This window comes from Aythya ferina, assembly GCF_964211825.1.
Source record: "Aythya ferina genome assembly, chromosome: 18".
Lineage (NCBI taxonomy): Eukaryota > Metazoa > Chordata > Aves > Anseriformes > Anatidae > Aythya > Aythya ferina.
Window position 1 is genome coordinate 2,640,001 of NC_140317.1, and position 27,796 is coordinate 2,667,796.

General features: G+C 55.8%; 1 protein-coding gene across 2 annotated transcripts in view; it reads left to right on the plus strand.

Moving 5' to 3' along the window:
- NTN1 (netrin 1) overlaps window positions 1–27,796 on the plus strand; it is an 85,244-nt gene that overhangs the window by 53,561 nt on the left and 3,887 nt on the right. The window contains exons 3-5 of one of the 2 annotated variants that reach the window (XM_084492215.1): window positions 5,609–5,758; window positions 8,321–8,374; window positions 21,540–21,614. In XM_084492215.1, coding sequence (XP_084348341.1) covers window positions 5,609–5,758; window positions 8,321–8,374; window positions 21,540–21,614 — 279 coding nt within the window. The remainder of the gene's footprint in view (window positions 1–5,608; window positions 5,759–8,320; window positions 8,375–21,539; window positions 21,615–27,796) is intronic. The other variant, XM_084492216.1, reaches the window with a different exon arrangement.

Genomic DNA, 27,796 nt, shown 5'->3' on the forward strand with positions numbered 1-27,796 from the left:
GAGTTAACACAAGCATGTTTCAACCTCTGCTTCTTGTTAGCAAACTGCCTGGGGAGGGACGAGGCCAGGCTGTGTGGGACACATTAGATGCCACAGATTTTTCTTGCCGACGGCATAAATCTTTGGGACTTGCTGGCCGTGCCAACCCTGGTGGAGGTGCCACCAGACCGCCTGCAGGACTTCTGCTGGAATCGGGATCCCAACACCCGGGCTGCCGAAGATGCAGGAGCAGGAAAAAGCAAGTGTGTGGCTACACAACAGCTTGTTTGCTTAGTGCTGTCTGAGCCCTACCTCTAAATGCTAAAACAGCAGGCGAAGAGAAATACATTTACTGCATCGGGAGGGCGCGGGCTGCTTGCTTGAAGCAACAGGCAAATAGAAGTTTCTGATTTGCTGTTTAAAATATTGTTGGAGTCAAAACATCCACAGGTGAAGCTTCACTTTGGTGATTTTTTTTTTTTTTCCCAGCAGAAAACTTCTGTAGCCACATTTTTTTTTATTCTAGTCGGAGTCTTTGGAGAGAAGACAGAAAGCAACCAAAGGGAGGCAATTTTGGCCACGATTCTGGAAAAGCGCTTAAAAGCATGTTTAAATATAAACATGCACCTGAGGCACATTGGCTACATGGGGCTTCAATTCATACTTAAACCTGAGTGATTTCCTGAAGAAGGCTCATTCCGTGAACCAGAGCCCCAGCCGATGGCCAGTCCGAGGAAGGAAGGTTTTTCCAGTTTAGTTCATTCACTGTTTTACTGCTCCTTGTGCAGCGCAGTGCAAAGCAGCCACATTTGGGGCTTTGAAATCTGGCAACACTGCGAGGTATGTTATCATTGCAGACAGCATGACGAGGGGAAATCTGGACAATCCCCGAAATCACGCCTCTCTCTGTTCTTCGGTCAAACGGGCTTTTCATCGTTCTGAAAACCTCCCAAGGCCAGGGCTTCCTCAAAAACAGGAAGATGCTAATTCTCCAAAAATGCGGGTCCTTTCAGGTACCTTCTCACAACCGGTCACACCTGAGGAGAGCTAAGCCCAGAGATTTGTGCCTCTGTTTACCTTTCGATGCACGTGTGTGGGGGAAGATTAGCACCTGGGAATGCCTCTGACCAAAACTCAGGGGTGGAAAAATATTTGCATTTTTGTCATGCTACATGCCCACCTTTGGTGGGCCGGAGACATCCCAACAAGTCCAAACACTTTTTCAGGGTAGTTTGCATCCTTTCATGCACAGTCCTAAGTATTGCCTGCTGATTTTCTTAGCCCCAAAGCATCCAAAGCCCCAAGTCACACTGTCGCCCATGCTCTGACAGACGATGGCCTGTCTTGCAGTTTTGTGCCTTGTCCTGGAAGCCTCAGGCAAAGATACAAACCTCTACAACAGGCAGTTTTGCAACAGCATGCCCCCAGGGGAAATCTCTTCCTAACTGCAGGCAGTTAGTAGCTGGCTCGGAGTGCTTATATCCGTATATATATTAATCCCAGCTAATGTAACTACAGATGTTCTCATTCACGGGCCCATCTAATCCTGTTGGGTCTTTGCCATGGTGTCTCGTAGCACGAGTCCTACGAGTTAATTACGTGCAGTGCAAAGAAGCATTTCCTTTTATCGCTGAAAAAGGTTGCCTTTTGAGCGCGCTGAATGTCCCTTTGTTCCCGGGGCTGGAGGAGCAGAGGAGAGGAGCACCTGTCTGACCTCCTCGGCGCGGCGCGTTCCTTGGCACCCCTCCACCGTCTCTTGGCAGGGCTTTGCTAATCTTCTCCGTCGCCCTCCGATGGGTGCTTCTCCTTGCCTTTCACCGCGGGCTCCCAGCTGAGGGCCTGCTATTGATTTCTGTAGTGTCATGATACGATATTCAGTGTCGCTCTCTCCCCCTTTCAGAACACAACCTGCTATCTCGTTGCTCTTCCGAGCTCCGTTGCAATCAGCCAGATGTTTCATTGATGCCTGGGTCTGTTCCTGGAGTGGTTACAGCTGATCAGGACCCTTCAGCGCTCCTTCCCCTTGTGCATCCTTCCGCACGCTGGGGTTTATCCGCTGCCCCCGCACCCACTGGGGCACTTTGGGCAGGTCTCAGACAAACCCTTCATGGTCTTCTCACCTCTGGGCTAGCCGATCTGAAGCTGGCCTCATAGACATGGAGTCAGCTTCTTGCTTTCCAGGCCTGGGCTATCATATAAAAGAAACCAGCTTTTGTGGGCAGAGGCACCCCCACTGCTCCCTCATTCCCCTTTTAAGCCTCGCCATCTGCTCCTTGTCTGCGCCACAGCCTTGAGCATGGAAGAACTTCATTTCTCACCGGTAATTCCCAGTCAGCTCTGCCACGGATACTTGCCAAAGCTTTTTCTCAAAGACTTCCTGAAAGAGCAACTAAACTGTGGCAGTCACCGTCCTTGTCCGTGCTGCTGGACCTGGGGTGCAGCCACCCAGGGCGCTCCCCTCCCAGCGGCCCTGCACCTCCACTGCAGTGATTCTCCAAGCAAGGCACCATCTCAGAGGGCAGAAGCCCTCTGTTGCCCCATTTGCTATCCCTAACAATATCCAGGCACCTTCCTGCAATGATTAGTGAGCTTGTCCCTGCTCCTGTGCCTCCTGCTCTTGGCTCCGCTCAGCGCTGGGGACCGCTGATGTTGGTGGGTGATGCACGCTGGGGAGTCCAGGCATGAAAACATGCTTCATGACCCAGAACACTGATAACAGGAAGGTGATGAGGAAACCAGAAAGGTGCTTGCCCTGATCACCTCCCCTCGTGATTCTCGTGCAGTCTTTCTTCACTTTGGGGCTGGGACACAGAGGAATCTGAGCTGCACCAGACAAGCCAGCATCAGCCGCCAGCAGCCCAGCCACGCCGGGAAGGAGAAGAGCCTGTAACTGCTGGCTGCAGTGTTTGCACTGACCAGAGAACTGCAAATTGTGTTTAATTGCTCCTAATTGCTGGCACTGGCTCTGTTCCTGGGGGACAGGGATCGCACATCTGGAGATGCTGCTTGGGCCCCTTCCCACCTCCCCGCTCCAGGGCGATGCACAGGGCTGATCCGCCCCTCTACTGGGAGAAGCAGCAGAGGCAGGCAGCCTCCACTCCACCCTCATCCCCTCGGTCACTGCACGTGGCCATCCTGTGGGGACACGGCCACCGCAGAGCCCCGGGCAGGCACAGGGGGCCGGCAGCCCCAGGAGCAGTGGGTCAGGGACAGCAGCATCGCCGTGGGGTCTGAGGGACCCAAGCAGCTCCCCATGCTCTGCAGACCATCCTCCACACACGCCATTCTGCAAATCTTACTCATCACAAAGGCTTTTTTCCTTTTCTCTTTTTTCCCTTTTTCCTTTTCTTTTTTTTTTTCCCTTTTCTTTTTTTTTCATTTTCCTGTTTCTTTATTTTCTCTTTTTCATTATTTTCTCTTTTCCTTATTTTCCCTTTACCTTTCTTTCTCTTTTCCTTTTTTTTTCCCTTTTCCTTTTCATTCCCTTTTAAACTGTTTTCCCTTTTTTCCCTTTTTCCCCTCTCTCGTCCAAGCGGTCCCACCGAAACCCGCAGGATCCGCTCGCACGGGGGAGGATTACTCACAGGATGGGGGTTTGCAGGCGCTGCTGAAAGCAGCACACGCAGCCCCAGCGGGGACGCCTGAAACATGAGGCATGTTCCTCCCGCTCCTCCTGCCCTTTGCCTCTTCTTGTGTAACCCTTCCCTGATTTGCTTATTTTCGTGTTAACTCCTGCCTCTCTGCTCCACGTTCACGCTTTTCCACCCTGCTGCTTTTTGTCCATCCTTGATGTAATTTTATTCTGTCTCCCCTGGCAGTACTGGAGCCATCCTGTGTGGCTGCTGAGAGCAGGTTCCCCACCTGAAGGTCCCTGTGCTTGTCACCAGCCTTGCTGGTTTAACCTTAAAATAGAGCTGTTAAAATATTTCCAATCAAAACTAGATTGGATAGAAAATTAAGGTATTTTTTTTTTGCTCCAGGCAGGTCTCCAAGCAGCTGGTTCCCAGAGGTCTGGGGGCAGAGCAGGTTTTAGCCAAAATCCCCAAATCAGAAGTGGTCGGGAAAGGGAAAAAGAAGTAAAAGCTTTTCTTTTTTTTTCTTTCCCTTGAAAAATCATCATATTTTGGCAAGACTTAGCCTCTTTCTGTCCTGTGCAGGAACAAGGGGACATCCTAGGCAGAGAGCCCCAGGCAGCATCCAAACCCCAGATGTCAAACTGGGGCAAACTGGAGCTGGGGTGGAGGAAGGTCCAGCTTGGGGGGAAGGGAGGAGCATGGGAACCTGCAAACCCAGCCCAAATGGATGTGGGCTGTCCCCAAACAATTTGGGGACACAGATTTGGGGTGTCTCAGAGCCAGGAGGTGGCAGAACAAAGCAGGAAACATCGCAGCGTCCCTCGTGGGAGTGACAGCCTCAGCCTGGGGGATTTGGGAGTGTTTGAGAGCAAAGCCCAGCCTCTGGGGCACCCGGGCTGGTTCCCGACCCCCAAAGCAGCCCCCTCCAGGCTCTGGGCAGTGGGGCAGGGTCTTTCCCCCAAGCCCCCCTTCTGGCAGGCAGCGCCCCGAGAGGCACAAGTCGGGCAGGATCCGTGTTCCCCAGGCAGGGCTTTGGCTGGCTCTGTCCCGAGGATGTGCACGAGAGAAGGAAGCTTTCCTGCCTCTGCCTGCCACAGCTCAGCAGGGGCAGACCGCAGTCTGGCACGGCGCTCACAGCTCTTAGAAACCAGGGCTGTTAACAAATGTGCGAGGCCATAATCCTTTTGGAGCAGTGATGATAACAAGCCCCGATGCTTTTTCTCTTTTTTTTTTTTTTTTGGCTTTTTTTTTTTTTTAACCAACAGCTGCGCCGGTAAGTCCCACTGTGGGAAATGAGCTGGTGAATGATTTCAAGTGCAGTATTTACATCCCCTGCCAAACCCTTCACATCTGCCCAGCTCTGCCGTCAAGCTTCCATCCATCTGGCCGGGAACAGCAGGTCCTCAGGCTGCCTGCACCCACAAGGGCATTTCCTTCCTGCGCCCGCAGTGCCAGCTGCCTGGGATGCTGCTCAGTGGGGAAGGGCTTGAGCAAAAGCACTGAAAGGAGTTTTTTGTGTGTGTGTTTTTTTTTTTTTTTTTAATTTCACGTGAAATTAATTCCCAAAGTCATTGAAAGCAATTATTTCCACCCGAGAACTCATGTGCTGAAGGGGTGATGAAACACTCCTTGGTTTTGTGCCCCTTCCCTACAACCCTGACAGTGCTCCAGGGAGCCGGGGACGTCAGGGTTCGGGTTAGGGTTAGGATCTGCCCCAGCGATGTTGCCCCATGGCTCCTCCTCGAGCCCTGCAGCCCTTCCCCATCCCAGCACCCAGGCAGTGCAGTGCCCACGGGTGGGTGCCCCAGAGCAGGACCTCAGGCCCCCCGCGCTGCTCCCCAGCTCCACGGAGCACAGAGCACCCGCAGTGTGTGAGACATCCCCCCTGGTCCCCGCTGCTCCTGTGCCAAACTCCACCTCTGTTTCAGGTCGGTGCGGTCCCTGGCTGGACGAGATGTTCACAGGACACCCAAATGCTGCCGGTGGAGCCGCGCCGCCTCACCACCTCTGCTCTCCTCGTGCCCTCACCCTCCTTTTATGTGTTCCCCCCGCAGAGTGTGATTGCCATCCCGTGGGCGCCGCCGGCCAAACCTGTAACCAAACCACGGGCCAATGTCCCTGTAAGGACGGCGTCACCGGCATCACCTGCAACCGATGCGCCAAGGGCTACCAGCAAAGCCGCTCTCCCATTGCCCCCTGCATAAGTAGGTGGATCGCGCTTTCGATGTCTGTAGATGAGAGAGATTAACCCTTAGCACAACATGCACAAGCTCAGCCAAGGCAGCCACTAACCCTCCTGCATACGTGCTGATGGCTGGGGCTGGGGGATGGAGCTGCCGGTGCCCCCACACATCACCAGCTGTGGGGCACAGTGCCAAAACCAAACCCCTCGTGTCGAGGAGCTGTGTTGTGTGAGGGCAGCTACAGCCCGATTTCCTCAAGCCGTGATTCTGCCTCGGGGTACAGCATGGGGTCTGGGTGCTCAGGCAAATTGCTACACGCAGATTTTTCTCTTCAAACACCAGGCTGCACTGGCACAGAGCTCAAATCAAAAGAGCTGCCGGTGCGATGGAGCTGCCATCAGAGCAGCACAGCCCGATTGTGCTGCTGGATTTTAGCACCTGGATTGCTAAAGGCGACCATCAACACACAACGCACACAGAAACGTGGGCTGGCTCACCGCATGGTCTGCTTTTGGGTTTGCCTTCCCAAGTGTGCCCTCAGCCTCTGCTCTTAACAGCAGCAAGCTCCAGGTACGGTTCCCAAAGGCACTGCAGTGTTTGCTCTGCCAAGAGCCACATCCCCACTCGATCCCTTTTGACCGATGCCTGGGCAAGGTGTGGTTTCACCCCGTGCTTCTCTACGGAGCCTCCTGGGTTTGCTGCTGTTGGATCATTTGGTGCTCACTCACCTTGCCAGAGACCTCCCCACCTGCCCTAACAGCAGACACCGAAATGGCAGTGCCCGGGGCAGGCTGGGGAGGAGGGCTGCTCCCCTTGAGGCTGCCTCCCTGCTGCTAAAAACAGGGGAAAAATGGGAAAAGAAAGGTGAAGGTTGAAAGAATCAAGTCTTTGTTGGATCCTACAGTCTGCTGCCCACTCCCAGTGCCTGCCCTTGCCAAATTAGGGGGCAGGCACCCTTTCTCCACCTTCTCCCATGGAAGAAAACATACATTCCAGGGTGGTTTTTGGTCACTTGAGGCTCATTCTTCCCCATGTCGCAATGGGACGGCAAGAGCTCAAACCAGATGCTTGTTTCCCCAAGATGCTACAGTCATGGCTCCGGTATGCTTTGCAGCAAGTATGCGCAAAGGTTTATCATCCATCATTCCCCAGGGCCATGGTAAATCAGAGGGTAAATTGTTCCTTGCATCACCTCCCCTGGGATTTGCTGCACTAAATGAAGACAGACGCAGAATTTCAACACGATCGCAGCCGGGCTGTGTTCACGCCAGCTGCCAAAGCAGCAAGCTCACGGCTGCCCCTGTCCTGCCACCCTGCCATCCTCCGGGCCCCGTGACAGCTGCTTGCTTCTGTGACACTGCCGAGCATCCTCCCAAGGGGCTGCAAAGCTTGGTCCAGATGCATTTCAAGCAATGCTCTGGCCTGGCTGTAAAATCGTTGTGCAGTTGTTGGGTGTTTGATCAGCTTGTACGAGGCCAAAGCAATTAGAATGAGGATATGAGCATCTCGCAATTCTCCTATGCTAAAAAAGAAAACAATAATAATTAAAAAAAGAAAAACACAGCAGCACATTTTCATCCCTGAAAAAATGTCAGTGAGCTTATCCCTTGTTCGGGGGGTATTCCCAAATACATGCACAGGTTTTATACACGCACAGTGCAGGGCACCAGCTCTCTGTCCCCACACACCCCGCTCTCTCCTGATCACTGCACCAAGCGAGGGTCCAGCCACCCTGTCTGCAAGAACACACTTACTCTCTGATTTACCACTGACTGCATTTTCCCTGTCCCATAAACTTTTATCCACACAAAAATCATGCCATGGGAATGAGCAAGGCGCCAGGCAGGGTCTGTCTGCACTGCAGCCCACGCAAGGCGAGCATACATCGTCCCCACTCGGCACGGCCCTGCTGGCTGCTCGTGCACCACCCACGTGTGCGCCACGTGTTTCACAGGGGCTTGTGCCTGCGCCGAGCTGCATGAGGGTGAACAGCTCCAAAAGCCGTCTAACGCTAATGGGGCTGCAATGCAGACAGACCCAAGTGGCCAAGCTCTGCGTCTCTCCTGCCTAAATTCCACTCGCAGACCCAGACGAGGGATCGGGACAGCAGGGTGTTCCCCCAGCAGGATTCCCAGGGATGCTCGGGAATTGCTGTGCCCTAAATGCACAAAAGATGTCACTAATGAGAGCCGCGTATGCGCGCTGGGGAAAAGAGCTTGTCTTGCCAAAGCTGGGACCATATAATGTGCTCCATCTGCAGCCCAGCCTCCGCAACATCAACAGTCAGACTTGGGCATGAAGACCCAGAACATTATGTGGTTTCAGCTATGCATACAAAGCCCAAATCAAAACCAGGGAGCACCGCGCTGGCACCAGATCCGTTTGCATTTCCTCTGAACGTGTGAGATGAGGCTAGCGTCCCAGCGAGGGGCTGCAACGCTTTACCTGGGGCCTCTCACAGGGCTGCGGGCACCTCGCGCTGCTGGGCAGGGCTGGGCAGGGCTCAGCTCCTCGGGATCGGGACTAACGCTGCTTTCTTTTGTCCCCTCTCCGCTCCCGCCTGCTCCTCCCCGCCGGGCGCAGAGATCCCCGCCGCTCCCCCCACCACCGCCGCCAGCAGCACGGAGGAGCCTGCAGGTACGTTGCCTCCTCTCCTAAAGCCTCTTCTCTCTGCCTCCATGGTAAAGGTCTTGAAAATGTGTAAAATTAATGGATAAATTCTGGTGCCTGTACTGGGACAAGCAGATACCTTTTGTGCCCTGAATATCTGAGTTCTGAAAACACGCCTGCAGCACCCCGAGATGGGAGCTTCTGGGAGCAAGCGTGAGCATGGGGAAGTTGCAGAAAGGTGTTCCCGGGGGGGAGAATCACTGAGGAGCAAATGGGGGTTACTGCATGGCACCAGCCCTTGATGGGAACCAGGGAAGGACTGGAGAGCACCGCTAGCTGATGTACGTAGTGGCTGCACAAGTACAAGAGCACTAAAGAGGGCAAAAGAAATCTCAGCTGAGTTTTACCTGGGGAGGAGGACTGGAGAACCAAAAGATAACAGAAAACCTAAGCGTTGCTTACATTTGCATGTGAGCCTTTCCTTTTTCTGTCCAGACCTGTGTGCTTCTTGCTCTAAGCAACCTGAGGGGCAGGTGTGGCTGACGTGCTGCGGCACCGTGCCTCACCAGCAGCATTGCAGGTTCTCGGGGTGGGACAGGGCTGTGGGCAGTACAGGGGCACCCTGGGGATGCTTTGGCACCTCCCAGTGCACATCTTCCCATCTTCCCTCCCCTGCCCTTGCCCCACAGCCGCCCTGCACAGTGCCTTCATCTCATTCACTCCACCTCCACCAGCACCACAGCACTGGTTCCCAGCACCCGCCCCTCCTGATACACACCCCGCAGGGACAGACACCTGCCTCCTCGTGTCACCGAGGGACTTTCCTGTCCCCGGTCCCCTCAATGGACCTGCCTGAGCAGGCGATGACAGCAGGAGTGCAGCAGCTCCTCCTGTCCCACAGCCTGCAGATTCCTGGGGTATTTGGACAGTGCCACGATGGGGAAGGACGCAGGGAGGGAAGATTGTTTACTTTTGCCTTACCAGTGCAGAAAGCTTCATAAATTAAAACTTTTGCACTAAAAGTGATGGACATCACCTGGAGTTGAACTCCAAGCCCTGGGGCTGGGCTTTTCCCACAAGCTGTGCTGGCAGCGTGCTCAGGAGCAATGCCCAGGACAGGAAACCAGGCAGCAAAGGGACAAGGTCTTCAGACCCCAGTGCCAAGGGAAGGGGAACCCTGGGGTTTTCTGTACTGCTGATTTGAAGCCAACTTCTGGGGCTGTAAACACAACAGCAGCAATTCCAGTATCTTCTCTTAGGCGGGTATGAGCAAGAAACAGCTTGTGGCATTGAGTTTGTGCCTTTTGCTTTGTATGTGCTTCCTAAAGCATCTCCACTGACCCGCAGTGCTGAGCAGAGCGTGAGGGCACGCACCAGAACTCTGCCCAGGGAGCATGCTTCGAGTTCGTGGTCTGGTGATGAGTCCCTTTGCTGCTTTGCTTGTTAATTAGGAGTTAATGTGCAATGTGAGGTTTGGCGAGTCCATCGCAGCCAAGTGTTGGGCTATTAGCAATAGAAGCTGTCCCACCTCACCCTAATTCAAGCAGCAGTGGGTCTGCTGTTCCTTAAAGCACCATCTCCCAACACCAGCCTCAGTTACCCTCTTCTACCAACATAAATCTTCTTCCTCAGCTCCTCAGGAGCTTAATTACAAACCACAGAACATCTCACCATCTTCCAGTGAGCTCCTCCCCCAGACCCATTTCACAGGCAGGGATTTACAGGCGGGCACAGCACGTCAGGTGCTGGTTTGAGGATCAGAGGGACCCCAGAGGAACATGAAACTGCTGTGTGCGCTGCAGAAGAGACCCGACCCCAACTGGTCCCACACGCAGCACCAGGAGGGTGGGAGCAGAGCAGGCTCTGAAGGGTTTGCTTGGTCCTGCCAGAGCGAGCTCTGCTCCATCATGTCATCACGTTCAGCTGAGCCTCTCCTGCCCGATTCACCTCCCCACCCTAGGGGACGGAAATTGGCATCACCATTTCTGACCCAAACGTGTTGAGAAAGGAGCGAGGCAGTCCCCAGCCCTTGTTGTCGTGCTGGGCAGTGCATTAAATCCAAGCAATGCTTAAAAACAAAAGCTCATCAGATTAAATGCCGCATTTCTCACTGCCTAGCAGGGATTGCCGACTGAATGTTCCTTCTCCTGGTCTGGGAACACAGAGATTTTGTTCTCTACTCCAGGAGCCGCCTGTTCGTCCCCCTGCAGCCTCCCAAACCCGCTCTGCTCCCAGCCTGCTGCAGGGGTGATGGAGCAGCCCCCTTGGACCCTAATGTCACTGCTTTGCTGCAGGCTCCCCTGACAAATGCAGGCATTGGGCAGCCCAGGAGAGGCAGCGAGGGCTTCTCACAGCCCTTCCTGCAGGGACAGCGGCTGCTGGGGCGAGTCCCTTAGCGCACAGAGCCACGCTGTGGCTCCATTACCACATGCCAGGAGCAGAGCCAGCCCCATCATCGCGGTGGCAATGCTCCCTCAGGTCCCTGCCAGCCTCAGGACCAGCGGCACAAGGGGACACACGTGCAGTGTCCCTGAGCTCAAGCTGGCTGCAGAGATCTCCAGCTTCTGTTTGCTCCTTGCGGGAGCTCGTTCATCAGGGCATGGTCCTACCCAGGGGCTTTCAGAGGGGGTCCTTGGTCTTTTCCCTGCCTGTCCTGTGTCCTTTCTCACCTTCCCCAGCTGTGACCATGAGCAGGGAGAACACACGGAGCCTGCATTCTCAGTGCCCTCGAGCAGGACAAGGCAGTACATGACCAGTTTCAGGCTGAACATGGACACTTTCGGCATCACCCAGCTCCCAGCATCCTGCCAAAATCCCTGGTGGTTCCTCAGCTAACCTGTGATGTGTGAGCAAAGGGTGGACATGCAGGGAGGATGCAGAGGGAGGCTCTGGGTGCAGCCCCTTTGTTTCCCTTGCTGGTAGCTGAGTGTGATGGGAAGCATCTTCCTCGCTGGAGGCTGGGGCAGCATCCCACTGATCTGAGGCAATGCAGGGGGAGTTTTAAAAGAGCACAGATGAAAGCTGGCCGTGGCACAGGGGGTGGAAGCATTGACTTTTGGGGGGTCCTGCCTGGTTCTGCTTAGCCCCGAGGGGTCCCAATCAATTTGGGGAAACTGTCCAAAAGGGCCTTGTTTAGATGAGACGCAGCCATGCTCTGCTGTGCCGGGGCTCAGAGGATGAGGAGGGGCTGCTGCGGGAAGACCTTCCTCCCTGCCCTCCACTGCCGGTCCCACTCCGAGATGCAGAAAGGGTGAAAAAATAACGGGGGGGGGGGGAAGGTTTACAAACCTGCCAGTCAGTCGCTGTCTTATCTGAATCTAATCCAGATTGGCTTGGAAATGATTACCTTAGGTGGATGATTTCAGCGAGGGAGTTTAAATAAAACCAGGTGATTGGATCGATGCAGCTCTGCACAGCTTTCCCCTGGAAATCGGCCTCCGCAGTTTCAAAACCAGAGCTGGACTTTCCAAAAGGGGTTGGGGCTCCAGGTGGTGTCCGGGTGCTCGTGTTCCTGGCCGGTGGGGCCGGGGCAGGATGCTCATGCAGAAGGGAGGTGGGCAGCCGGGTGCCAGCTCTGGAACCCGAAATAGTCTGAACAACAACAAGAACAACAACAAAAAAGAAAGAAAAACCCACCAACAAATCCCACCGGCTGTCCGAGCCTTTCAAGGCTGTTCCTGCTTCTCTGGCTCTCTTGGAAAAAACACATGCAAAGGTTATGGCTTTGGGCCGGGAAAATAGAAACTTTATAGGAAATAGTAGAAAACACTGACTTGAAAGCATTTGTTCCCCAGGGGAATTTGCTGTGTGCCTTGCATTGCCAGGACCCGCCAACAGCCACCCCGCATCCCAACTTCGGGAGCATCCTGGGTGCATCCAACCCCTTCCCATGGCTTTTCCCTGCTTACACATTTGGGCTTTGGGGTGAAATCCCCAACTTTTATCCAGTCTTGCTGTCCCCGGCACTCTCATCACCGCAGCAAATCTCCACCAGGTGCTGCCTGGGGATGACACATGCCATTTGCTGTGAATTTGACTTTCAGGGCTCAGGCTGCTGGTACCCACCTCGTTTCCAGCCTCCCAATCAGTTTGTACCCATCCATCCTGGTGGGAATGTGGTCTTTTTGGTCCAACACCTCCATCCCAAGTGGAGGCTGTGGACCATTGACGCCTGCTCATGGTCACATAAACACTGCCATCATCCCTGCGGCAACAGCTTCAGGGGAAAAGTGATATTAGGAAAGGATTAAATGTACCACAGCTCCTTCTGATGAGCTGCAGCAGCTGGAAAGAAAGAGTCGAGGCCCCATGAGCTGCCAGCTGCCTCCCCTACATCTGCGAGGGGTGCTTGGGACAGGCCAGCATGCAGCCACACCACGGGCATCATGCAAAGCCCCTGGGTGGGACAGGGCATGGGGCCAAGGCGCTGCTCCTGGCCCCTTCCCCAACACTTGTCCCCATGGCCAGATTAGCCCCAGCCCCATGAGAAGCTGGTAAAGCTCTCCTGGTGCTGGACCCTCAGGAGCAAACACAGCGGGTGCCATAGGAGCAGTCAGCCAGCTCCTTGCTCTCTTCAGGTCCCAGTGTCCACCACAAGCCCCAGCACGTGGTCATGTCCCCTCCACGTCACCTCCCCAGCCCTGGGGACCTGTTGGGTGCCTGACCCAGCAGGTGCCACCCCGTCAGGGCAGCCAGGCTGCCACGGCCCCTGCATGGAGCCAGGAGGGGGGCTCTGGGCAGGGGAGCAGGAGCGCAGGCTCCTGCCAGAGGCTGGCCCTTGGCAGGTCTCCTTTATCGGAGGCAAACAGAAGGAAAACAAAACCACCCTAACGCAGCGCCTTGCAAATGTAGTGTGAAAGGGTCTGGCTGAAGATTGATGGGCTCGCACATCTGGAGGAGATCAGCAGAGCAAGGGACCGACCGGAGCAGGGCACGGGGCTCAGGAGACAAAATGCTCATTTTGGTTGCCCTGCTGTAAATCTGGCCTCAGTCTGGGGGGCTCCAGCTTTGTAGCAGTCCGAATGAGTAATTAATTCAGCCCTGCATGGGCATTCTCTTGCTTGTCTCGGGCTGTAAGCAAGGTGATGGATTGACTGTGTGATTGATTGACTGCTGGATCGGCTGCAGCATCCAGCACCCTGCTGAAAAGAGGTTTCTCATGGAGATCCGCAGTGAATGGCCATGAGCACAATGAGGGGCGAGGGGCTTCCAGGGAAGAAACTTCTGGTCACTTCAAAATATTTCTGAAAGTCTGAAAAGAAAAGCAACTGCTGTAATGCAGAGAAGCTTCGTGCACAACTGCATGGTGCTCCTCCAGCTCCACCGCAGCGCTTCCTGCATCCCTGCATCCCCATAACCCTGCATCCCTGTATCCCTGCACCCCAACATTTCTGCTTCCCCCAACCCTGCATCCCAACATTCCTGCACCCTGGCATCCCTCTATCCCCACATCTCTCCTTCCCCACATCCCTGTACCCCCACGTCCCCACCTCTGGGACCCTGCCACCTCAGGGACCGTCCTCCTGAACCAGAGCAGGAGCCGGGTGCCCACAGGGGCTAGGCATTTTGGCCACACCATGAGCTTCGGAGCAGGGACTTGCAAGCTCAGCATGAAACCCATCTAAATCAATAATAGTTCTGAAGTGAAATGAACTGTGTCTCTCCCCTTCCTGAGACATTTCCAGAAGCTCCCCCTTGGTGAAGCAAAGTGCCCCCAGCTCTGGCTCCTCATTGCCATGTGTCCCCCAGAGCAAAGCCCGCTCTGTCCCAGCTCTGGTGACATGGTGACACCCTGCCCCACACAGCACCCGCCCAGCCAGGGAGCTGACATCAGGCTGGGGATTTATAGGGTGGCTGATGCTGCCGAGGACAGACGGTTTCCTATTAATGCCTTCAATCATCTCAGCTGCAGCTCTCAGTGGGGCTGTGTCTGTGGGTGGTGACCCTGGAGCTTGTCAGTGGCGGAGGCAGGGGACAGCTCTGCATCTGGGACAGAGCATCCCCTGCAAGGCTTGGGGCTGGCGCTGGTTTGCTCCGGGGTGCCGCCAGCCCCGGCTGTGGCTGCTTGCAAGAGAGGAGGAAGTAGGGGCAGGTGAGCCACCTCAAAATGCCCCAAATGGGCTCAGGACTGTTCCTTCCCACCCCAAAATGGGCAGCAGGCAGCTGAAGCAGCAGGGAGCAAACCATCCCCAGCCCGTGGAGGGGGTCCTGAGGCAGGACCACGCGTGGACCCATGGGCGCTGGACCCGTGGTGGAGCTGGGAACAGGGCTGTGGGTGCTGCAAAGCGCCCGGTCCCCGCTTTCCCTCCTGGCTGCTCCAGGCGAGAGGCTTTAATCTAATTACATGCTTTATTTGCGCCAATTTGTTTTCCAATCAATCTTGTTCAGCCAGAAGAAAGGAGGCTTCTGTGGGCTCATTTGCACCTTCTTGTTCCAGGGGAGAGGCTGGGCAGTTATCCTTGCCGGGAGCACCTGTGGGCCGCACATCCCGCTGCCCCTGTGCGGGGCTGCCCTGCTGCTGCAGGGGCACGGTGCAGCACATCCCCAGCCCGGCTACCGAGCAGCCTGGCTCGTAAAAAGAGGCTGCTTTGTGGGGATGGGGCCTTCACAGCCAGGGACGGGCTGGTGGTCCCGGCTGGAGTGTGCAGCACTGGGCAGGCAGGGATGTGGGGCAGGGTTTGGGTCACTCTGACCAGTCGGTCCCAAGCAGTCCCGGGGCTCTGCTGTAGTGTTGCCTTTGCATATCTGTTCCCAGAGGTTTCGACAGGGTGCAGGGAAAGAAAACTGTGGCTATCCTGGACAGCTCAGCACATTTTTCCTGCCTATATGGGGCTGGTGCAGCTCCCTGCTGTGGTGCTGTGCTCACTGTGGGGCAGGGACAGCCCCAGCACCCCGCACACGTGTGATGGTGCAAAGGGCCCCTGAGACCAGTTTGGGGACCAGTTTGGGGACCAGTTTTTTTTTTGCTGCTGTGCCACGCAGGTGCCTCTGCCCTTGCCCACGGAGCAGACTGGTCACAGACACCCCCCCAGCCTCCCTGCCACCCCCTCAGTGCCCTCCAGCCCCTGCTGCCTGCAGGTACTGCAGTCGCTGCCAGCAGAGCTGTGGGGTTAAACACAGCCCCGTGCCTGAGGCGTGCTTCGTGCAGACCCCTTGGGGCAGGCACAGGCCCTTGGGGTCCCTGCACACAGGCTGAGGGCATTGGGTTCTGGGGACTGCTCCCCAGGCCACACAACCTGTGCGATGTGAGCTGCCCAGTCCTGGCTCATCCGAGGTTTGCAAACTGCTGGGAGCTGCTAGGGCTCAAAAATGAAGAGCACCGGCTCGTGGGCTGCTATCACAACGGGCATCCTTGGCAGGGTCATTGCCAGGTGGGGGACAAAGAGCCGCCTCAGTGACAGGAGTCCTCTGCTTAGTCCATGGCCAAACCAGGAGAGGTGATCCCACTGCTAAAGCACCCAGGAGGGATTCTCTGCCTGAAGTTTGCTTTTACTTTAAAGAAGGCAGCTCTGAGACAAAGACTCCAAGTGCAGTCCGGCCCAAATTAAATTACAGCATCCATCCCAGTTACAGACCATGGGATCCACGCAGGGAACCCCCTGCCACCCGTTGCACAGGGAAGATGCCCTGGGTGCTCCTCTGCCAGGAGAGGGCTGCTCCAGAGCCTCCCCTCCCTCGGGACGCGTGGTCAAAGGCCAGGAGCTCAAAGCTGGTCCGGAGCCAGCGTGTTTGGCCGGCAGAACTGGCACTCTCTGCAACGACTCTAACAGCCGCTCACCGAGACTGATGGAGGAGATGTTAAAATAATTATTTGGGGTGGAAGCAATGGGCAGCTTCAAAGCTGGAGGAAGCGAACCAGGATTTCATGGTCATCCAGGGAAATGTCCAGGAGTCTGGGAGCCAAAGGCACTGAAAACACTCAGCACCAGCCCCAGCACAGCATCACCATCTCCTGTCCTGCTGCTGGCTGGTCTTGGATTGCACTTCATCACCTGGGAGCTCCCGAGTTCCTACACCTCAGCTTCCACCAGCCTTGGGGATGCTGTGGGATGGCTCCTAGAAATGTTTACCTCCCTTCGGGCACACCAAGCACCCTCCTGAGCACTCATCCAGCCAAGGAGCAGGGACGGTGCCTCCACCCCTGCCCAGAGGCTGGCTCCCCCCTCACACACTGCCTCTCAGCAAGCTCATCCTCCAGCTGAAGCTGCTGCCTGCAAGTTTATTTCTGCAGGCCGAGAGGCTGGGGGGAGCCCTTGATGATGGCAGTGCAAAGCCCTGCAGGGCCAGGCATCCCATGGGAGCACAGGACAGAGCACCTGAAGAGTTTTGTGGGTGCTGGATGGGCTCAGGAAACCTCTTGACGCAGACAGCAGCCGTAGCAAGGCTTTGCTCGAGGTCATCATTGACGCTGGGCATGGACCGCATCCGAGTGTTGGGGTTCCCCAACCCCTCGGGGTGCATCTTCAGCTGCCAGAGCCCACAAAGCCATGGCAGCGAGCCATCCGCCTCCATCCCCTGGGCAGGGAGGGTTTTACGTCCATCCCTGGGTGTTGATTTTAGTGCAGAGATGACAGTCGCATCCCACAGGTGTGGGCAGAGCCCCCCCAGCCCCAGGGGCTGGTCGAAAAGAGGCGGAGACGGCAGTGCTAGTGCTGAGCTGCAGGTCTGGGGCATCTGTGGAGGGGAATTTTAACCACCCCGCACTGGAGCTGGCCTTTCCAAGCACAGGTTGGCCTGGAGGAAGCAAGGACCAGGATGTGGCCACATTCCCCACGGTCACTGCCCCCAGCAGCCCCAGTGCAAGGGGCAGCTCAGGCACTGGTCCTCGCAGGGGTGCTGCAGTGCCCTAGCATTACCCAGCAGAAGATTTTTGGCCAATTTCTGCTAGTCTCCAAATTTCCCAGCCCTGCTCTGTCCCACAATTTGGGATTTGACATTTGGACCCGCACCATCATTTTGAAGCTAGGCCACAGCACACTCTCCCATCCCACCTGGTGCAGAGAGGACACGGGGACACCGTGAACCCACCCCAGAGCCCCAGCAAGATCCGCTGCCCCTCGGGAGTGTGCAGAAGGGGGACAAGTTTCCCTCCTAAGCCACGGAAGTGTCACAGCCAGGCTGTCAAGGCTGGGGATTCCCTCCTGAGCCACGACACCTCCACGCTGGACGTCAGCCCGCAAAGGTATTTAGGGCCTTACCTGGGGGAAATAAATCGGAATTTAGCTGTATAAATTGGGATTAGAAATCCAAATCCCCCGGGGGATCGAAGCCTTATATCTGCGTTTCGAGTTAGGTACCCGGGCCAAGAAATGTGGCTTTAATCGCTCTATCATGTCAGAACCAAGGGGCCTTTCATTTCCGTTCCCGACATGTGGCTTTCGCAGAGGCTTAGCGATCGGTTGGGAACTGCAAGCGCAGCAAGTTGCAACCCCGTGTGTCTGCTCCCGGGGCAGGCAGTGCCGAGCTCTGGCGCCTTCATCCCACCCGGCCCCAGGGGCAGCCAGCGGGCCCGGACCCGGTCAGGGGGTGTGCGATAGCAGGGGGCAAGCAGGACCCCGGTGCTGGGCTCTTCCACAGCTTTCGGTCTTGTGCAGACAGCCCCAGCCATGCACTGCTAAAGCAACCCCCTCAAAACGAAGAAAATTTAAGAAAATAAAATAAATGCAACTTAAAAAAAAAAAAAAAAAAAAAAGAAGAATTAAGCAAAACGAAGGTGTTTAGCTGTGAAAACTCTTTGCTCAGCCAGAGAATTAGTTATATCAAGGGGATGGGCTGAGCTGCAAAGCTGCTGAACGCTCTGCTGACACATTTTACTAAGCTGCCACGGACACGAAACAGCCGCCCGCCACCTGCTCCCGGCCCTCGCGAGCAGCCTGCGGCCGCTTTCCCTGCTTGTTATTTATCTGTGAAACTCAGAAAGTTTGGGCTTCCTCGCCAGGAGGTGCCTGGTTGTTCCCAGCCCTGGGGACCCGGCGGGGCGGTGCAGGATGCGGCCCCTGTGGTTTGCAGTGCTTCGGGAGCGGCAGCACCGCTCGGCAGTGCAGGAGAAGCATCACTTGGTGGGAGAAGCACCACAGGGTGTGGGAGGGCCGTGTCCTCTGCTAAGCTTCTGGGTCTCTCTGGTTCTGATTGCAAAGATTTGGAGCTGGAATAGGAAAGCCACGTGATACAATCTTCATTTTTTGAAATAATAGATATATAATAAAGGATTAAGTGTAGAAGAGAAGTGCTTTGGTTCCCAAAGTCACAGCCAAAGTGTTTATATCTGGCTGTGCTTTGGGTTTGCAGTGCTAAAACAGGGTTTTGCATGGAAGTACTTTTGCCATGCAGGAAGGAGAGAACTGGGAGCAGAATGGTGCCTGGATCACAGTGCGCCAGTGCTCCTGCACCGCTGTGCTGGGGCTGTCCCAGTCCCCCAGACACAGGTTAGGAGGGAATTGGAGAGGCGTCGGGGTCCCACAAAAGCCCTGGGACTCTGTAGGCTTGAAGCGGGGAAGGATTCAGAGACAAGTCCTGCAGGAGTCTCGTGTAACAAGTGCATCCCACGTACAGGTGCATGGGTTGCCACAGGAGCATGTGCAGCCCTCCTGCCACAGGCACATCATGCCTCTCCTCCCCAGCCCCCGCTGCCCCAGCCTCTGCTGCCCCCTTCCATCAGGGGACAGGCTGCTCCGCCGGCAGGTCCCCAGCTGCCAGGACGTCCCCTGATGGCAGCAGCACGTCTTGGCCAGGGGCTAGGACGTGATGACCTGCGGCACCCCCTCCATGCACTTACCTTGAGCAAGCAGTCAGCATGCAGTATCACCCCCACCTGCAGCACTGCTGGGGACACAAACTGGAGGCTTCGTGTAGATGTTCAGTTTGGTCTCAGAGAGGCCCTGAGGAGCTGCACATGGCCCAGGAGCAGCCCCCACAGGGAGGCAATGAAGCGGGGCAGATCACTCACCCTAGGGGAGTCACACTGATCTACACCAGATGGCTCTGGCCACAGCAAGCTCAATTTAAAGCAGCCTGTGGGGTTGAGTGAAGGGGAAGGAGAAAGGCAGAGCAGGGCTGGTGCCAGCAAGAGCACGTTCAGGGCTCTGCTGGCACTGGGTGGCTTCACCTGTTTTGGGGAGGTGTTGTGTGGGTCTGCATCCTTGGACAGAGTGGGAATATTGTGGTGGGAGCAGACGAATGGGGGAGCTCAGGTGCGGCTGGGGATGCTTCCACACAAAGAGGCTTCTGAAGAGGTTTGGGGTTGTTCAGCTCCCAGCTGCTGTCCCTGTCCTGGTCCCTCTCTCTGCAGAGCTGTGCTGCGCCATCCCCTTCAGCGATGCAGCAGGACGGATGAATGTTTATAGAGCTGCACCATTTCTGTGCCAGAGGACAATCAGGCTCTCGTCCTTGTGATTACCACAGCCACGATGCTGCGACAGCGCTGGCTGCCCTGCGAAGCCGCCCTGTGGCTGGTCACCTATCCGTCCCCACTCAGCATGCAAGGGAAAGGCTCACGGGTTGCTAGGCCGTGGCACTCACATTTATTTCCTTTATTGTCTTTTCTTTCTATGTTTATGGCTGGGGGCAGCTTGCCAGTGAGCTGGGTCAGGAACAGTTCTGTTCCCTGGGCTCAGTGACACCAGGCAGCCGTGGCCTGCAGCAGCACCCTGACAGACAGGCATGGCCAGGGCCTTGTTAGCAAATCCACAACCCCTCAGCTCAGTGCTGATGAAATACCCATTCCATATTTTATGCAATAGCCAATATCCAGATGTATCACCAAGAAGTGCTACAGCCATGCTGCCACCTCTGTCTCCATGCCTCAGTTTCTCCTCCCAGCCCACTTCATGTCAGTTCTTGGACCTGCCTCTTGCTTGTGCTCCTGTGGGACAGGAGGAATGGGGCCCTGAGTGCTGGGCCTGGGTGCGTGCATCCTGGTGTGACACAGCTGTGCGGTGGGGGACACGGGGAGACACTGCACGGCTCCTCCCTGGGGCTGTGGATCGCAGCCTGCTGGAGGACAGCCTTGGGGAGCTGGGGCTTTGTATATGCCTTTTTCTGGTGCAGCTGACGTGGTGTGTGGCACAGCGGGGCTGTCCAGCACCCACTGCCCATGGGGAGCCAGCCCTGCCCCACTGACAGCACCTGTCCTGCTCACTGAGCCTTGGGGCTGCTTGGTGGCAGCTCAGCAGGTCCCATGCCACATGCAGCAGCAGTGGGGAAGCCACATGCAGTCAGGAGAGGTGGAGGAACCCGAGCACCATCGCTGTCTCACTGGGGCCAATGTGTCCCGTTTTCTCCTGACCACAGGCTTTGCCCTAATGCTGAGGACCTGCCTGCAGCACCCATGGGTGGCCAGGAGCCACGGGCTGTGCACAGACAGCATGCCCACTGGCCAGCCATGATGCTGGGGCCTACTCCGTCATGTCACATCCCATGTCACCACGCCATCGCCAGGCCACGGTGCCACTGGGTGATCACCACCATGATGCTGCCCAACCTCACCCCATGCCAAGCGGTGCCCCGGGGGTCCCGGTGCCCCTGTGGCCGTGTGGCCCGGCTCCAGGCCGCGGTGCCAGCTCCCACGGGGCCGCCCGCGCGCAGCCATCGTGTCACAGCGGTGGGGCCCATTGGGAGCAGAGCGTTCCTACTGGGGCATTTTATTTGCACACTTCACTAGAGTGGACACCAAAAGGCTTTGCTAATGCTTCATGGGCTGCTAATTTCCTCTCTGACCTGCATTGTCGGAGGGTGACCCCAGCCCGAATCTCTTGGCAATGAATGCCAAAGGCTGACACCGGCCCGGGTTAGGGGTGACAATGGGGCCTCTGTGGACTCCGGGCAGGCTCCAGCACGGAGCTGGAGAACAGGGGGAATTTGTGTGGCTCTCAAAAGCCCTGGGTGGCACAATAAGGGAGGCCCCAGGGTCTCCCAGGAAGACAGAGGAGGCCGGGGAAGCCAGGCTGGGGGAGGCGCAGAAGACGCTGCCTTTGTGAGCAGCTTTCTTTAGAAAGGAAGGGTTTTCTCAAAGCCCCGTTAGACGACCCAACGGGGGCCTGGCAGATGGATATCACAGGCACGCTGCGCATTCACCGCAGGCTGCGGCTTTGAGCCGCCCTCCCCCCCCAATCCCCCCCCCCCCCAGCCTTTTCTTCATTTTAAGGCTAATTTGTTTTGTTAATGTTTTCTTGCCCTCCCCCTCTCTCCCCTGCAGACTGTGACTCATACTGCAAAGCCTCCAAGGGGAAGCTGAAGATCAACATGAAGAAGTATTGCAAGAAAGACTACGGTGAGTTGCCCTCGCCAAGCCCTTGCACATCCGTCCCGGCCCCTTCCCGGGCTGCAGCACTTTGGGGTTTGCCTCTGGTCTGGCTGGGAGCGCTTGGCGGAGCGGTGTCCTGCATGTAAAACCCTCGGCCCCACACAGGTGTTGGGACAACCCCAAGCCCCGGGCCGGGTGTCTTTGTGCCCAGGTGTCTGCAGGGCTACGGCGATGCCCAGCCCTGTTCTCCCAGCTCATTCCCAGTGGGGTCGGGCCCAAGTGCTCACCGGTGGCTCCATGGAGGAGATGGTCAGGGAGGCCCTGGGCAGGTGACCCCTCACTGCATCCCCAGCACTGGGAACAGGGCTCACCTGCAAAAATTGGAGCAGAGGAATATACGCTATATATGTATATACACATGTATATAAGTGTGGGTGTGCATCGATCCCTATAGATATTATTTCCCCCAACCTGCAATGCAAAAAGCCCCATCCCATCAGCATCACAGAGGCCTGCAGTGCAGGTTCCTCTTCCCTCCCCGGGCACACTCACGGCAGCAGCTCAGCATGCCGGGGGCGTGGTGGTGCCAGCAGAACAAATTCCCATTCATCAGCCTCCATGCGCCTTCCTCCACGCAAGCCCCTGCCCGCAGGTATGCCCTGGGGGCTCCTCAAGAACTGGGGCAAGGCACTGAGCTTGGAGGCAAATATCTGAATTCCATGCCAGAAGCGATGCTCAACACCACCCTGTTACAGGCATTGGGTTGCCCACAGGTAGATTCTCCGCTGGATGATAGGCACAACCACGTTTCCCACACATGGCACTGGCACTATTTTATTTCCTCACCCTGCTTCTCCAGTGTCCTGCAGGAGTTGAGCTCACACTGGTGCATTTGCAGCCATGTGGCTGGAGGACATTTGCAGGGAGTGAGTCTGTCTTTGTTGGGCTGATTCAGATCGGCCACGGGTGTTTGGATGAGGAAAAGAGGTAAAGGCAGAGAACTGGAGCCACATTTCCCACCCGAGCTGTGTTGGCTCTCCCATGCTTGGGTGTAAGGTTGTGCTTGGTTTTGTTTGTGGCTGTAAGGTGGGCTCTGGGCTTTAGCAGCCTCATGAGACCTGGTGAGAGGAAGGCATCTCAGGAGCCTATACGGGATATGAGAAAACCCACAGAGCAGTGCACAGGAAGAAGAGTGCTGGAAAGAGGCTTTCTGGTGTGTGTTATCAAGCAACAGTGCTGCTTCAGAAGGAAAAGTGGCCAAAGCTGCCTGCCTGGGGGAGTGGGTGCAAGGTGGGGACACCAGGATGGTCCCAAACAGAAGATGGCCACAGCAGATTCACTTTTTCCAGAGCAAAGAGCAAAGCAGCCTGGCCAGGGAGGGGATGTGTGATGTTGCAGGGTAGGAGATGCCATGGGTTAAATAATCCTGCAAGGTAGATGATGCCATGGGATAAACAATGGTATGGGATAAGCAATGCTGCAGGTTAGGCATCGCTATGGGATGACTGAGGCTATGGGATAAGCGATGCTGCAGGATAAATGATGCCATGGGATAAGCTATGCTATGGGATAAGAGATGCTATGGGCTAAGCGATGCTGTGGGATAAGCGATGCTATGGGACAATCGATGCTGCAGGATAAGTGATGCTATGGGATAAGCAATGCTTCAGGGTACGCAGCGCTGTGGGATGATTGATGCTATGGGATAAGCGATGCCATGGGATGTGTGATGCTGCAGGATAAGTGATGCTGCAGCACAACCCCTGTGCTGTGCCTGTAGTCTGTGCCTTCAGCAGAGCCAGGAGGGAAGAAAGGGTTGAAAAGGTGCACAAGGGGGGATAATAAAGACTTTCTGACTGACACCCCAGCAGGAAGCCAATTAGGAGGCTCTTTTCCTCACCGTTATGCCAGCATCGCCACGCTGAATGTCCTAAAAGGCCCTAATTAGCTTGAACAGAGTTACTTCTCCCGCAGGCTCAATCGGGAAGCTATCATCCGCCCCGCGCTCCTCAATGGGGCTTTTTAGCTCCCTCGTTCATTCAGGGATTCAAAGGGGATATTTTCCCTTATTTATTTTTCTTATCTGTTTGTTTTTGGTATTGTTGCTTTTTTCTTTTTCTTTTTTTAAATTGGGCTCTTTCCCGCAAGATCAATTTGGTGCAAATATTTGGAGTGAAACAGTGCATGGAGAGGGCAGGCTGGGAGATTTCGGGGGTGGGGGGGGGGTGTTCAGACAACAGCAGAAACAGAAAATCCCTGTTTGGGTTTATTTGGGCTGCCTGGCAGAGCGCAGGGGTTGCTCGGCTCCCAAGGAGCTGGGGACAGGTGCTGCTGCTCTGGGCAGTAAAAATCAGCCCAGCAGAGAGCTGGGGGAGCAGGGAGCATTGCTGTGCACCGTGGCCGTGCCCCTCTGCAGCACAGCTTTGCTGCAGGAGGATGGAGATGTCCCCTCTGACCCCAAAGCACTCTTATTTCTGTTCTGGAAAGGGGGTTATTTTTATTAGAAAGGCTGATTGGTGTTGCTGCCTGCAGTAACTCCGCTGCCAGGTGTCTGTCAGGAGCATCCCTCGCTCACTCAGTGCCTCTGCTTCCAGCCCCATCTGGGGGTTTTCCCCCTTCTCCAGGCTCTGTGGTTAATCCCAGCCAGGTGGGAGGCTGCAGTAAGCAAACCCTGCCCTTTTTAATCCCAATATCCCCCCACTCCCATCCCCAGATCCCTTTACTTCTGCAGGGCCAGATCCTGCACCATCGATGCTGGGGAGTTTTGCTGGGCAGCAGCTCCCTGCCTGGGGGTGGTGGGCGCACATCCTGGGCTGAAAGGTGAGCTCATCTGCTCACTTCGTCCTTTCTTGGAAAAAAATCCTTCCTTTCACGGAGACTCCACTTAGTCACCCCCTTTGTCGAGAGGCAGCTTGGCAGGGGCCGGTGGAAAAAAGCAGAATGTGTTTTCAAAAGGCAGCTCCGAAATGAAACGCGGGGGGAAACCCAAGTGCACGTAAAAACCCCATGGCTTGCACCATGGTAAGGGATGGACCCCCCGACCCTGGTGTGGCCACGAAGGGCTGGGACATCCCGCCCCAAAACTGCATCCCTGGGCTCGGATGTGGCCCTGTGGAAGGGGAACGCGCCTGGCCGGGATTAAGGGTCATAAATCTCCGATATTAAACCGGTAGGAAATTGGCAACCAGAGCAGGCAAAGAGCAGTGCCGCATGCCAAATAAATTAAAAAATAATAAAAAAATAGCACTTTGCTCCAGTGGGGGAGGACCCAGTGCTTTCCATCCCCAAACTGCCATCCCTGTGCTCCCTCAGGCACTGCCCTGGCTCAGCAGCACTCGTGGTCACTGGCGGCTCTGCCAGGCTCCAGCTCCTGGGGCTGTGTGCGGGATGCTCTGGGGGATCCATGTAGGATGCTCTGCCTGTGTGTAGGGTGCCCTGTGCCTACAAGTAGGATGCTTTGGGTTTGTCCACATAGCCCAGTCCCAGGTTTGCCTTCGCAGGGCCAAGCAGGAAAGAAGGAAGTTTAAGATAAACCCTAAAAGTAAATAAAGGGAAAAAAAAAAAAAAAAAAAAAAAAAGGAAAAAGAGATTTTTTTTCAGCTTCACTATTATTCTGCAATCTCATAATTTTGGTCCCCTGACTCATGGTCTCCAAACGCTCTGGGGGTGCTGCTTTTCTTTCAGCCTTTATGTGGCTATCCTAGGACGTGCAGTTTCAATAGTTTGGGGTCAGTTTCCTAAATCATCGCATCCTCCTCCCCCTGCTTCCATCGGCAGCAGCCAGTCCCTGGCGCTTTCTTGTGGTTGGCAGCCCCCAGCCAAGGCTCGGAGCCGCTGGGCATCACCAGGGCTGGGGCTGAGCCGTGCTGGTGGCACTGCCCGGTGGCACTGGGACCCTCCTGCCCTTCCCGCAGCCCCGGGAACCTCGGGCGCCTTTTCTTAGAAAGAAGCACGGGGTGGGGACAGCCTCCCGTGCACCACACTGGGGAATGCGGTTGGCGAGGTGCCTCCCTGGTGGGATTTGCAGCTCAGCATCGCTGCTGGCAGTGGGGCAGAGCAGGACTAAGGGTTGAGAGCCAGGCAGCTCCTCGCCCCCGGCACCTTCCCTGGGCTGCCCTGGTCTCGGAGGGCTCGCGCGGCAGCACCGTGAGCGCTGTTTGCCCGCCGCAGAGTGATGTGGGCAAAGCCAAGTGAGCAGAGAGCATTGCTTAGGAGGAAGGCAGAAGAAGGACAACCCCACGGGCTGAAGCCAGCCTCAGGGCAGTGAGCCCCCCAGATGCCTGAATCCCACAGGATTTTCCAGGTGGAGGGATGGAGCCAGCCTAGGAGCTGCCAAACCTCCTCCTGGGATCTCCAGCACCCCTTGGGAGATGATGGAGTCCCCAGCCTCCAAAACCCCTGGGCAGTTCACCTCGAGCTTCAGCTCTGAGACCACCGAGGCTTCTCCAGGGGTGCTGCAAACCCCTGAGCCCACAGGGTTGGACCCACACCCAGCCGGGCTGCAGCTCCCGGCCCTGTGGAGCTCGGCTGTCCTGCAGGCAGCAGCTCGGGGGCTCCGGCTCCGGGCAAGCCGCGTGTCCTAGACGCAGAGTTTGAGGGCATAAAACTTGCTGTCAGGGAACACAGCTGCAACGTTGCCAGCCAAGCCTTCACCTAAGCTTTCACTCCTTCCACTTCATTAATAAAGGGGAAAAAAAAAAAAAAGACGGGGCCCTGACATCAAAAAAATACAGACTGTGTATGTTAGAGCGGAGTTTCCTGTAACCACCTCTCTCCAGTTCCTTTTCATTCATTTTCTCCATTTTGTCAGTGTGGACCCAGGCAGGTCAAAGGTTTAAGCTTTTTTGGAAAGATTTGTTTCCAAAAAATAAAAATTGGCTAATCTTCACATTTTGTTACCTTCACACCAGACTGGGAAATACATGGTCAGAGCTTAGGGTTGTTTTCTTTCTTCTCTCTCTCCTTTTTTTTTTTTTTTTTTTTTTCTTAATGAAAGCATCTGGCATCTGTGACATGCTCTGACAGAAAAAGAAAAAAAAAAGAAAAAGAAAAAAAACACATATATTTTGTAATGTGTTAAAAAGCATTGCTGGGCTGTGCAGCCCTGCAGCCCCCTGCCCTTCCTAGCTGGAAATCAGCCTGCATGCTGCAGCTTTAGAGCAAGGGGGATGCTGATGTGCAGCTGATCTGTGGGTGCAAAATTTATGTGTTAACAAGGCAAATCTCAGATTTTTGCCCATTTTTGTCTTTTTTTATTTCTTTTTTTTATTTTTTTTTTTTTTTCTGTTTTGTTGAGCCTGTTTCCCCCTGTTTTTGCCCTCAGGACTGCACCCATCTGGGACGGGGTCAGTTTCTGGGAGAGGTGGGCAGAGGTGGGTGAGACTGTGCCAGGGCTGGAAGGGAGGTGGAAAAAAGAGGAAAGGCTCAAAGGTTCGGTCAAAAAGCATTTTGTGGTTGGACTGGAGAGGAAAAGGCAGAACGCAGCAGGGCTGCGCCTCCTGCACGCGCCAGTCCCAGCGGTGCCACCTCCCCCGGCTCCCGGCCAGCGCTGGAGCCTTGGCCGGCGGCGTCCCCTCCGTCCCCACTGCTCCCCGTGCCCCTCGCCTCATAATTAGTGAATAAACGCGAGGGCTGTGTAGCCGCTGCCCGGTGGTGATGCCATTTTCCTGGAAGCCGGCGCTGGGCGAGGAGCTGAGCGTTTAACCCCGCCAGAGGCAGCGGCCGGAGGTTTGTGGGCAGCTGCAGGAGGCTGCGCACCGGGAGCTGCCTCCGGCCCTGCGCCTCCTCTTCCTCCCCAGCGGCGGGGCCAAGCGCTCCACTGGCCTCATGGGGACACATGTCCCCGTCCTTCCCTGTGGCTGGGACCCCCGTCTGCAGAACCGGCGTGTTTATGGGAGGCAGCAAGCACGTGGGAGGCATGGACGTGGCCAGCAGGGATGCAGGAGGAAGAAGAGGAGGAGGAAGGCTGGCAGAGGTCACCCCAACCTGCTCAGGGCCACCTGGGCTGCAGCCTGGGGCTGCCTCTTGGGACAAAACCGCACTGGCTGCAGGGGCTTCTGAAATCAGCCCTGATCCTCACCCTTGATAGCTTCGCTCTCAGCTCTGTGAGAGCAGGAGGCAGCACACAGAAGAGGCAGAGTCTGGCAAACATGAGTCCACCTCATTCTGAAAGTTAATTGATGGCTTAAAAACTTTGCGGGTGCCAGGGC